This window comes from Chenopodium album, chromosome 24 (assembly GCF_948465745.1).
Source record: "Chenopodium album chromosome 24, dcCheAlbu1.1, whole genome shotgun sequence".
Taxonomy (NCBI): domain Eukaryota; kingdom Viridiplantae; phylum Streptophyta; class Magnoliopsida; order Caryophyllales; family Amaranthaceae; genus Chenopodium; species Chenopodium album.
The window spans coordinates 6,113,412-6,126,043 of NC_137857.1; the positions used below are offsets into that span (position 1 = coordinate 6,113,412).

The following is a 12,632-nucleotide window of genomic DNA, read 5'->3' on the forward strand; positions in this document are numbered from 1 at the left end:
ATAGTATTAACAAATTTAGTGGAAAGAATAAAAAATTAACTTCACAAAAAACAATAGAAATACTTTAACATTTTTTAAATTACAGTACAAATTAAATGGTATCAATTTTTCGGTTGCAAGAAACCAAAGTTTCATAAATAAATAAATAATAGTATTTGGGAAATGATTTTGGCAAATCAAAATTAATTTTGACACACCCTTATGAGAGACTACAATAATCTAAGCTATTCTCAGATAAGCGTGTGCCAAAATCAATTAGTGGTGTACCAAAATCACTTTCCGAGTATTTCTTATAGTTGAACAAATTATCATGACTTAAATTTCGACAAAACTTTTAATGGTCATTAGGACTTAGACATCTTCTTCTTATATGATTTAATCTCTGGCTAGAACTTTCTCTAAATGTATGTATGCATATTATTTATAAAGTAAAAATAATAGTTTATATCATAAAGTATTTCAATAAATTTATATAGGCTAGTATTGACTTTACATCACCGCGGCAATAGGAAATAAAGTCAATCTTTAAATCTACAAGATCCAATAATATAAGTCAATTTGAGCTAATTATATCATTTAAAAAGAAATCCACATTACCAAACAGGCCATTAGAGTAAATAGAATGAAAATCAACGTTTGATATTCTACTTGCTAAAGAAAAAAGTACTCGTAAAAATTTGGAAGAAAATACATTAGCAAATGAAATGGAGGCAGAATGCAACGACTACATGAGGCAGTTATAAACACGTTTATATGAATTTACACTTCTTTCACCATTGTTTGACTAAAAGACTAGTTCCTAATTTTATATTTATTTACTTTTTTTTTTTTTTTTTTTTTTGAAAAGACTAGTTCTAGGAAGTTAATAAAGATGTGAAATTGTGAAAATACTGCAAACGTTGAAAAATACTCGGTTGATTATACGTTTAAAATAAATCTAGTTTAATTTGGATCAAGTTCAAAACTTCACAAAAGACGCACTTTCTGAGAAGTCTTGGGCCAATTTTGAATCAACCTATGAGCTCAGGTTGAAAACCTACAATCAATACACAAGCAACGCAATTCAAAGACAACCATCATCTGAAACTAACAATGAAGTTAGTCACACATTGTGTGAACAGCAAATGAGGATAAAATTCGAGTATTTCAACGGAAATTTTATCAATCCAGCCGGGTTTAGGAATAAAAAGTGAATAGTTGAAAGGAAATCGAGAGCAATTTAAAGTTTACAAGTGCCGAAAGATAGATCTTTATCAAGCATTTGATGATTACAGAGGCCCAGGAAAAGTTCCATTCTCCCTCTGCTCGTTCCAGCGATCAACCTGCCAAAAGTTACAAGGATTTCATCAAAATGTAATATTAAACATTGCATAAGAAAACACTAATACAGAACAAAAAAAAATTAAAAGCAGCCAGTTTGTTGGTTGCCATTACTAAGCTCGTTTTGTTGGTTACCATAACTAAGATTGTTTACAAGGTTCCACTTTAAGGATTAAGGATAAGGAACCACCCATTAGGGAATTATTCTCACAACTACTCTAACATGAAAAACATTACAGTAATTACAAAAACAATCATATATGGCCAACAGCCAACTGTGCCACCTTTTAATGTTTTCTATCAAACCACCATAAACTTCGGCATATATTCCACCAGACCACCACTCCAGCCTATTCGAACTACCCTAAATACCACCAATGTTGCCCTTCCATTGTTAATGACTTCTAAAAGTGAATAAACTTTGGCTGCAGTATTACCAATTAAAATCAAGATGATAGAGATACCAACATAAAATATAGGGTGGGGGTTTCAAACCTTTTATCATAGGCAACAAAAATCAAAACACTTATTATATTCACCATTTTATGTTCCGATGCTAAAAAGAATGACTTGAGAATAGTAGGTAAAACCGTGAAAATGCTTAAATACACACCCAGGTTCAAGGTACACGCAAGGCCCAAGGGTAATTTTTGCTCATTTGATGATTAAATGAGCAAAAATACCCTTAGGTGCGCTAAGCACCTAGGTTTATATAAGAATCTCTGGAGAATAGAAGAGAGGGGGCTAAGTAGTGAGGTAAATGAGAGCAAATGACGAGCATTTTTTCAAATAATTTTGTTTCAGCATATGATTTGTGAAAAGTTCTGATTCTTATTTTTATTATTATTGTTTATATTATATTTCAATTGAAGCTTTGAGTAGTAAGAAAAAAGTACTCCGTAGAAGTTTTATGTAATTACAAACAAAATTTGAAAGCAGAATGTGGTGTTTGAGTTTTGTAATTGAACGAATAAGTTCACCATAAAAAAATCCACATTTAAAAGTAGATTTTGGTTAATTTTCCATAGCATGGTGCTGTTAAACCTTCTGATACAATATATATCAGCAAAACTGCAGAGAACTGTATAAACAGGAACTTCAGCTTGGCTGGTATAGATAAATTATCCCATTACGATACATTGATCTTTCCTCCCTCACCTTAGTCATCAGAAAGAGGAGGGTGCGCTTAAAAAGAAAGAGGTATCAATCCTGTCTTTGAACTCTTGATATCCTGAACGATCCTCCTGTGCTTGCTTTGATTTTAGTTCTCCATGCGCATATTAAAATAAAGAAGGTAATTTAAAAATTGGTGTCAGTTTGGTTCGTTTGAATTGAGATAGATGCACGGAGATCAGCTTTAGTCTACATCAGTCAGCGAATAGAAAGTCGAAATGGAAGTAAATATATTTTAGTGGGTAGGTTGGAGTCAGACACTGAAAGCTGGTAAATTTAACTGCAGTTCAAATCGGCCCTTTCAATTCTACAGACATAATGAATGGACAGATAAGACAACCAGAGCTTTCATTTTCTTTATGAATTGAATCTCAACCAAAAGAATACCATGGAGAAAAGAATCCTTGCAACAAGGATAGCATGAGGCGCAAGCAACTAATGGATGACATAAAAATTCCCATCTTTCAGTAATCACAAGGATAAATGGCATCATTTTTTCTTCATCTTCAAAGGGTATGTGGAGTAAATGATAAGTCCATTGATCAATTGGTGGAAATTTTGCCAAGAAAATGCCAAAAGGACTTTCAAGATCTTATAAAAAAAAAAAAAAAAAAGGTTTGAGGCAACAACAGTGAATGGCACCAGCAGAGGATCAACTGTGAAAAAACCACTTCAGTAAATTCGTTATCTTAGAATGTGGACCATCTAGTACACCAGTAGGTTATAGCAAAAAGGATCAGTTTGTGTCCTCATGGGAAGGAAATAGGAAAGAAGGTAATTAAGTTGATTTGGAGCATAGTGACAAGATCTTTAAAAACCAACTTGTAGATGGTATTGAACTCAGTAAAGCAGTTCATAAATAAAAACCATGTATAGCCTATAATATTAAATTTTTAACAAGACTTACCCATTCACCAGGACAAAGTGCACGATAGAATCTCGCAAACTTTTCACAAGCATCGGACTCTTCACCCTTAGCTGCTGTGCACCTGAGATATATTTTCATCAAACAATACCCAGGTTGAAATAGATTCATCTAGTATTTACTTCTTAACTAACTTATGAATTAAAAAAATTAGGAATTCATACATCTTGATAATCAGGAAACACCAGAAAAGCAGAATTCATACCTGTGAAATTCAATGTATCTGGTGAAACAGTGACGAGTTTGATTCGTTGTTGGAAACCGAAAATCAGCTGGAGCAGTCTTCAGTTCAATCTGCGAGCCAATAAACATATATAATATCATAAAAAGAAAGTTGAAGTACATTTAAACAATAAAAATCTGTCCTGTTGATTACAAAAACATTGAAAGGGTATATGGTACATACTTTTATGAAACAATAACTTCTACTTGTATAAACTCCGTACTTCGTTTTTGCAAAGAACCTTTATGACTTTCTTTGTACGGAACCACCTATTAAATTATTTTTTCTTTCACAATACCGACTCTTGAAATTTTCTTTCTAAGAGTACTAGTAATCCTATTTTACTGCTCATGTAAAGTGCAAATAGAATTATGATCTCACCTCATAACCCCCAAGTCTATCTCCTGCTCTTGAAATGTATTTTCCCTCCCAGTTCTTCAACCAAAACATAGCTCGAAACATTACTAATTTACTGCTATGCAATAACTCCCAATCCCAAACTCATTTATTATATGATACCCAAGAGGTAGGATTTTAAAGTTAATGTAAAACAATTGTAGCAATAGCAATAATAAGAAAAATTGCCTTAACATTGTCTTTTTGTCCTATAGATTTCAACCATTATACAAATCCCCAAGTATTAATTCCTACTTTTTCATAGACCTCTTCTGTCTTCTCCACCAGCAGGCTTTTGATTTTGAATATGATTCCTATTATTTTTGTGTCTGCTTAGAACAAAATTAACTAGAGTTTGAAAAACCAGAATGAACTATTTCCCACACTCTATTTTCATCACCCATGGTTTTTTCAACATTAGTGAAGTATTCCATTATTTGCTTGGGGTCTATTCAAAATCCAAGTAATTTAGGTCATGTTCATTAAAAGTGTCCCTTACCGATTCATCAAATCTTCCAAATTTTCTGTCATGAGTGGAGATTTCTAACAGTCTACCTATCCATAATTCAAATATAAGATATACCTCAAACACAATGGATAAAGGTAAACCAAACAATGATCAATAATTCGATATTGTTGTATACTCTTCAATTCCAACGATGCTCCTCATGAGACATCTCTTATCACATAAATAAGTCAGTGTAATAGCAGAGCTCCTCAAGCTCTGAAAAGTCGATTTTCCTCTGGAACCCCCACTCATCCCCCTTCCCCCACCAATATGATAACAATTATTCATAAAACGTTATCAAAAAAATTCAATTAAATTGGACTTGAATCAATAGGTCACACAGCTATTCCCAGTAATGAACACACAAACAGATAACATCCCGAAATATTAAGCCTATATAATTCCCTGGGAGAAGAGATTGAGAATGATTACTAAACAATAAATGATTTGTGAATGGCTGAGGAAGGGGATTTCATTAGAGTGATTTGTGGTGCGAAAAAATTAAATGGTTCTAGATCTATATCTTACAACGATAAAAGAGAAAAGAAAAAACAATAATAAAAAAAAGAGTTCATTACAACTTTGTACGTAGGTGTTGAGCTTCAGTCTTTGTCTCTTTGAAAACTTTTCAGCTGAACTTTATTGAGTAGACGGAGGTTTAAAACACTAGTTAACATCTACAACTCCAGTAAACACAATCACCACTCTCAAGATACCAATATAGAGAAACTTTAAGGGGCACGTATAACTAAGATTCAGGAGATCAAAACCTATCATTCCATTGGCTAACTAATGTTGGACTAACAGAAGTAGTTCAAATCCTAGAGAACTTAAAAGCTACAGAGGGAATTTTTCTCCAAATATAATAAAGAGGGTATATAAGTCAATGAGCTATGATTAGCACTTAGCAGCTCATTTACATACATGATGATAAAGCCTCCCTTCAACAAGGGTGCAAATCTTCATAATTCCTAGTTGATTGATTGATCAAAGCTCTACATTGCCACTTGCAGCCCATGAAGATAGTCTTTGAACGAAAAGAACTTATCCAAACAAAACATACGGAGAAAAATTTGAGAATAGAGGAGGAACCATAGGGAATGGAAAACGTTTTACATCAATCAACCACACCATTAAATATATGTTTATATTTCTTCCCATAAACTCCCTCCCAAACAAAAAGGTCCTTGTTTCTTTCTTGGTGGGGGGTAAGACCAATCACTATTGCGAATTTTTGATGAAGTTGCATTTCTTGGTTGCTCATTCTTTTCAAAATATATACGAAATATATATTTACAGATTATATGCACTTATCTTGGTAACATGATGGTATAAATTATTCACTACACACATACGAAGTATTAAGGAGTATTTTTTAACACCTTTTCATCACTTCTCTTCTGGAAAACCCTGGAAATCCATTAATAACACACTACCAAGCTTTACAAAATTACAAGGGCGTAATATCATTAGCATTTGTCTCGAAGGAAACAAACTCATGCTATCAATGAGACTATTGTAACAAGGATTAAAGCTCTGATATTGTTTCTGTCGTATAACATACTCAAATATTACAAACTTTTCCCAAATTCATAAACATTACCAAAATATAATTTCATTCATAATTCAATCCTAAAACACAGCAAAATTCTACCAAAAATAAATAAATTATCGCACTTTATTTTATTCTACAAATACAACGTAGCAATTTGTCGATAATTACAAACAAAATCAAATAATGCATTCACCAATAACAGAATTCAAATTGGTAAAATAAATTGCAAAAATCAATTAAAATTGTAAATCAAACATAAAATGCGTGAGATTCAGGAGAAAGAAAAAGACAAATCGATAACGATGAAGAGCAGGGAGATTTACCTCGTCCATTTTCCGATCAGATCAAACGAAAGTGAGAAGCGAAACGATGAAACAAGGAAAGAGAAAATATGCAGATTATTGTTCTTAATTGCAGAAAAATGAAGTTAAATTAGTCCTTTTACAAAACAAAACATTTGTTGGTTTACTTTGACTGGGCCCAACCTGGTACCAATAAGGTATATGGGCTTGAGTGACTAACTGAGTCGACGGATTATGGGGATCGATTGCAAGATTTCTCATACAACGGTTACACTATAGGAACAACGGCTACATGTGGACTAAACTTGTTAAAAAGGGTTAGTTCAATTGGTTTTGGCATATCCTTAATTACGAGAAATTAGGATTTTTGTTCAAGGTATACAAAAGTATATGTCGTTGATGTGATCAATTAAGGTGTTGTTCAACTTCAAATACTCCTCTGTTTTTTTATATGCATCAGTTTAACCGGTACATTTGCCGAGATGCTACTTTGACCATAAATATCTTTAATTGTGTATTAGTAAAAATTGTAACAAAATTATATTATGAAACTAGACATTATGACAAATCTAATGATATATAATATAATAACATTTATTCATTTTTTAGAGGTGAAAAAATTAAGTCAACCATGGTATGTGAATAGTGCAATTGTCAAAGTGATGCATATGTAAAATAACAGAGATAGTACAAACATAAACATGATTTAAGTTTAGTAAGATATAGAGTATTTAGATGTCATAAGACTAATTTAATTTCAATATAATTTAAATTCAACAAAAATAATTTAAGTTCAAATGCATTAAAAATCTAGCACATGATAATCAAAGATTGATCAACCAACAAGGTAAGTTTATATATAAAAAAATTAATTTTTGTATTCTGAATTTTCATACAACATGAACATTAGAACCATACATCAGCCCAGCAAAACTGGGCAAAAGGAAGGGGAAGGTAGCAGCTTAGCTCAGCAGGCTATCTGATGCATTAGCACATAAAGAGCACACCTCCACCAACTTCTTATACTAAGCTCAATCATCAAATCTGAAATGCAGCAAATATAGATACAACCATAATTAAACGTCCTAAATGTAAGACACTGACAAATTCATCTACGAGCATCACCCACACACTTGTTGGCTTGTTGCAACTTGGATCCTCAACGTTCTCCATGGCCAGAAGAAACTTAATTGCATTGAACCATAATTCATTTTATTTGACAATTCCAGGTTCAGGGCCATGACCAGATCCCTTTGGACAAAATAAAAAATATATGGTGTGTAGTTTTTCAGTGCTCAACCTACAGCATGATCCTTTCTACCTCATCTAGGATTCATAATGTCATTGCTGCCAACCATACTGCTGCTGATTACGGTTCATATTTGAGCCTCGGCCAGTACCTGAACCGCCATATGGACCACCTTGCTGAAAATTTGGTGCACCTGCTCCATAGCCGCTTGCCCCACTACCACGTGGGCCACTTGACCCATAAGGTGGGCCACGCCCTTGCTGTGGGTAGGGGGCATTTCCATAGCCCCCTCCGCCACCGCCTTGGCTTGCACGATTAGGGTGATTATATCCACCACTAGGATTACCACTCTGGGAATATCTGTTAGGGCCTCCAGCAGAGGGCCCTCTAGGTTTTCCATAGTGATGGCCAGGCCCTGCAGGAACTGATGATTGAGAACCATGCATGGGCTGGTTAGGACCAGGCCGCATCTGACCATGTGACTGACCAGATTGCTGAATAGGTGGAAGACGAGAATGTGGCGGGGGATGCTGAAGTTTCTGACGTTTTGCTGCTTCTTCATGTTGTCTTTGCTGCTGGCGTTTCTTCTTTGTTTGGAATTCATGTGATGCTTCATATTTTGGCAAACTGATTTCCAAAGAATTAAGTTTTTGCTTAGGAACTCTGATTAGCTTGTAAAAACTTGGTCTATTACATACTTGTACATTTTATACCGAAATAATATATCCAAGAAAAAGAAGTAAAAGAACCTCTTTGGATCACAAGGCAATGGATCAGCCCAGAAGTATTCAGCATCTAGTGCATCCTTAGCAGAAATTCTCTGAACCAATATGATATTATGAGTCATAATATGCAAAAGAAAGACAAATCAGCTCATCTAAACAGAACATTGACTAATGGAAGCAAAGCAAATGACAAGCGTTTCACACTTCAGAATGTCTTAAAATAAGCATGCCATTGTTGTTAAAGTTGGCCACTAATTTAGAATTAATTTCTACTTTTCTCTCTCCATCAAAACCTTTTTCTCTTTGCATCCCGCACTTTCACATACTACTTCATTAACTGAATAATTAATCCACTTTTCATTTTTCTTTACTCTCCATTTAACAACTTCTAATAATCTTTAACCATTTACAAATGAGAATGTAACATGGGACTTGGACAATGAAAAATGTAACATGGGACTTGGACAATGAGAATGTAACATGGGACTTGGATAATGAAAAATACAAAATTTGATTTAGCCAAATAATCAATTCTTTGTTCCCTACTTCAGTTATTTTCTCCAACATTTAGCAAGAAAAAAGTAAAGAGAGATTTTAAGCATAGTTAAGCTGCCACTTGTTACCTGTGCTGGATCAAGTGTCAGCATTCTCTCCAACAACTCCAAAGCATGTCGATCAAAGCTGCCACAGGAAAATTTCAAAATAAATTAGGGTGACTATCTGCAAAACTGGAAATGATTATTGGTTTTCAAGGCATGAAAAAGGAAAATCAACATACTGTCTAAAATACTCCCGTAGACGTCTCTTCATTGGCCTATTTGGCTTAAAGTTGCTATACCAAGGGAGTTTTGTAACCCCTGGCCAGTTGGCCTCCTCTGGAGCTCCACAAAGCTCAAAAATCTTATTTATTTGCTCTGGCTACAATAGCGCAATACACAATAAGATCAAACCATGCATCACACAGGCCAGAGTAAGTAGTAGGGAAAATACAGCTCTTCATACTATTAAAGACAGGATTGCAGTTCAGAGCCAAGGGCATCAGATAGTAACACCTAACACAACAAGAATCACTGCATAAGAAGCAAAAAAATGACACCAGGCTGACCAAACCCATGACTCAACAGATGATGTCAATTCATAGCTTTAGAAGTTTAGCCTGACCAACCCAAGAAAGTAGACAACAGCCACTCCAAAATACTGACAAACATGCTGAGAGTTCTGCTAAAGTCCAATATCCACAAATGTGCTAAAGAAGCCACTGCTGACCAAATCTAATAGTTATTACACTTTAACCACCCAAAATCTAGATTTAGTAGCTGTCTATGAAAGGTAATCTGATACCCAAAATTTTACCTTGGTAATTTGGTAAACACTTACAATTGGGGTAAGTAGTGGTTTGGCCACTTACAATTGGGTAAGTGAATGTTTGAGCGTCTACTCTAAAATCTAGCCATAGCACCTACAATCGGGATAGGTAGAGCTTCTATTAGAGAGAAATCAGCATGTCAATTGTCAAATTCTTACTTTTGTTCCATTTGACTCATTTGTGGAAGGACTATTGTTATTTAACAATAAACTTCCTTCCCTAGCGCGATCACACACACATACAGGAAAATAAATACTCTACAGAGAGGGGGTAACATGGCTTAAACCAGCGTCCTATTCCTCATTTGTACCTCATCTTTGCCAGGAAATACTGGTTTTCCATGGAGCAGCTCTGCGAAGATACATCCAACTGACCACATGTCAACAGCAGGACCATACTTCGTGCTACCAAGCAGCAGCTCTGGAGGTCTGCCTCAAATTAAAAAAGGATTAAATATTGACCAAGAATAAAAAGTTGATAAGATCTATAAGGGCTTTGAATAACATAATGGAGGATATCAATAAATCCATATATTAATCCCTCACATCAACAACACACCTGTACCACAATGTAATAACACGGTTGGTGAGGTTCCCATTATGATCACTAGAAAAAGAGCGGGCAAGGCCAAAATCTGCAAGCTTTAGCATCCCCTCATTGTCAATGAGAAGATTTGAACCTGACATATACATATATCAGACTGGGTCCTAATACTCCTAAACTCAGCAAACAAACCAAACAACAGGATCAGAGATTATAAGACCTTTAATATCACGATGCAGTACTTGGTTAACGTGACAATAGTGAAGTCCCGTCAAAAGTTGTCTCATGTAACACTGCAACCGCAAAATTACACGTTCAGGTTTTAAAAAAACAGCGGAATCTGGTCAATAAGGAGATAAGAATTCAGTAAACTTGTTACAAACTTACAATACCTTGATCTGTGGAACAGAAAATCTCATCCCAGGACGATCAGCAAGCCCAGTTAAATCATGATCCATATACTCAAAGACCATGTAGATTCCACCTTTATATTTATTACCATCTGCAGCAAGAATTCAAAGGCCACATAGTCTAAGCTAACTTGACAAACAAATAACATGTATTAAAGGTTATATAGATATAGATATAGATGTGCATAGAAACAACATAATATGCGAAGAAGATCATAGTCTATTACCTGGCCTCCCTTGCTCATCCTTTTCAGGACCTGAAATAGAGCATGCATACAGTAAAAACAGAGTTTTGAAGAAGATAGTAGAGTTGTTAGCAGGCCAAAGGTCAGAGTAACTCACCAGGGGATGTTACAATCTCCTTTAGTTGTATCACATTTTCATGATGCAGCTTCTTCAGAATCTTGATTTCACGAATGGCAGTTATTGGAAACTGAAGCAGTAATCAAAATTAACTTTAGATCTAGTAAATCAAGTTTTAAACACTGTTTAGCTACCAAGTATATTAAATTTGGAAAGCAACACATAGGGCTTGCTGCCATGAGCACATACCCCTTCTTTTTCATTGTCCATTCTTATTTTCTTCAAAGCAACTATTTCTCCAGTCTCAATTTCTTTAGCCATGAAAACTTGCCTGAGGTTAAAAAGACAGAGAAAATATCATCAGATCATTCCGATAGTGTATGCATCAGTTAAAGAGGGCTAAGAAATAAATATCCTATTATGTAAAAAGGATATTACTTGTGATAAGGACCATATAAATGTAAGTTTTATTGAGGGCAAACAAATTCAATACATTTCTATCATGGAAAGATCAAGCAAAACTCATGGCCAGACGAAAAGCTAATAATCATTAATTGACCAAGCAATGGAATTTCACCCTATAACTGAATCTATTGACTAAGTTCAGGTCAACCTCACCTCCGTCAATAAATTGACTCATAGAAATACAACACAAACGAACAAAACCAATACAGAAACAACCCAAGATTACCGAAAATCTCAAAGTGGATGTTCGGATTTCACTCAATCAAGAAGTGCCCATTGTCGAAACACACAGAGCTGAATTACCCAATAACAATTCATTGATCATAGGCGAACCGTATTCCAACCCCAGTAAGGCAGTAAATAACCTTTCTTTTCATAAAAACTAAAATCACTCCCAGCATAATTCACACCAATTCATCTAATTCCCTGTCCCCATCTCCCCTGCCTCGCCCGGGTTAAATTAGACCATCAAAACTAGATAACAACCTAAGCATTGCATCAAAAGAGTAATTGTTCACACGAAATCACACTATTCTTGTTCCAAATTTACATCAAAAATCAACAATCCCACACAATTCAAATCCGTAGAACGCAATGCCAAATGAGGAAACTTCTTAATTATAGACCCAAAATTCAAAATTAAACAACTAAGAAAACCCATCAATTAACAAACAAGATAACATCAATTTGAAAATTATGCCAAAAAACACAAAATTAAGAAATTTAGTAAAATACCCATAAGTTCCTTCACCAATTTGTTCCAATTTCTGGAAACAATCGACGATTCTAGAACCCCAAGTGGGTGATTCATGGAGGTTGAGTTGGCCGGGAGCTGCCACCGCCATGGCAGTAAAGGTTTGCGGAAGAAGAGAGGAGAAAAACTAGGGTTTCGTAATTGTAATTATAGAATTCACTGCAATTAAAATTGTTTGACAAAGAGTGAACAAAAAGATAGCTTCAATCAACAACAAAAAAAAAAATTGAAATTCAACATTTTGTATATAAATACCTTTTCCCTCTTTATTTTTGGAATTGGGTTGGATTGGAATCCATCCAAACAAGTACTGTAAGAATTTCTAAATGGTTTCCTAAAATAATGTTTGTACTTCGTGGCTTCGTGCTCTATAAAAGAAAATAATTTGAACATCTAGTATTTTTAGAAATAGTTT

At 34.6% G+C, this 12,632-nt stretch overlaps 2 protein-coding genes across 2 annotated transcripts; both read right to left on the reverse strand.

The window, feature by feature from the left end:
• Positions 1–1,062: 1,062 nt before the first annotated feature.
• LOC145612181 (cytochrome c oxidase subunit 6b-2) lies at positions 1,063–6,559 on the reverse strand. Its single transcript, XM_081667557.1, has 4 exons — positions 6,424–6,559; positions 3,624–3,712; positions 3,401–3,482; positions 1,063–1,322 (listed from the first exon to the last, which is right to left on the reverse strand). Exons 1-4 carry the CDS (start codon positions 6,430–6,432, stop codon positions 1,269–1,271), a joined length of 234 nt encoding a protein of 77 aa, XP_081523683.1. The 5' UTR covers positions 6,433–6,559; the 3' UTR covers positions 1,063–1,268.
• A 680-nt stretch (positions 6,560–7,239) lies between these two features.
• On the reverse strand, positions 7,240–12,594 carry LOC145610146 (cyclin-dependent kinase C-1-like). Its single transcript, XM_081665414.1, has 13 exons — positions 12,473–12,594; positions 12,199–12,376; positions 11,248–11,329; positions 11,038–11,128; positions 10,923–10,952; positions 10,678–10,787; positions 10,506–10,578; positions 10,301–10,421; positions 10,053–10,170; positions 9,155–9,294; positions 9,000–9,057; positions 8,401–8,471; positions 7,240–8,278 (listed from the first exon to the last, which is right to left on the reverse strand). The coding sequence occupies exons 2-13, from the start codon at positions 12,306–12,308 to the stop codon at positions 7,744–7,746; spliced, it is 1,539 nt and encodes a 512-aa protein (XP_081521540.1). The 5' UTR covers positions 12,309–12,376; positions 12,473–12,594; the 3' UTR covers positions 7,240–7,743.
• Positions 12,595–12,632: the final 38 nt, after the last annotated feature.

Excerpts from the sequence above, each read along its gene's own strand:
- LOC145612181 (XM_081667557.1), bottom strand. Across the intron at positions 3,483-3,623 it reads AGATACATTGAATTTCACAG|GTGCACAGCAGCTAAGGGTG; the intron begins GTATGAATTCTG and ends AATATATCTCAG. Across the intron at positions 1,323-3,400 it reads CACTTTGTCCTGGTGAATGG|GTTGATCGCTGGAACGAGCA; the intron begins GTAAGTCTTGTT and ends AACTTTTGGCAG.
- LOC145610146 (XM_081665414.1), bottom strand. The coding sequence starts at position 12,308 with ATGGCGGTGGCAGCTCCCGGCCAACTCAACCTCCATGAATCACCCACT. Across the intron at positions 11,129-11,247 it reads TGGACAATGAAAAAGAAGGG|TTTCCAATAACTGCCATTCG; the intron begins GTATGTGCTCAT and ends TTACTGCTTCAG. Across the intron at positions 10,171-10,300 it reads GTTATTACATTGTGGTACAG|ACCTCCAGAGCTGCTGCTTG; the intron begins GTGTGTTGTTGA and ends AATTTGAGGCAG.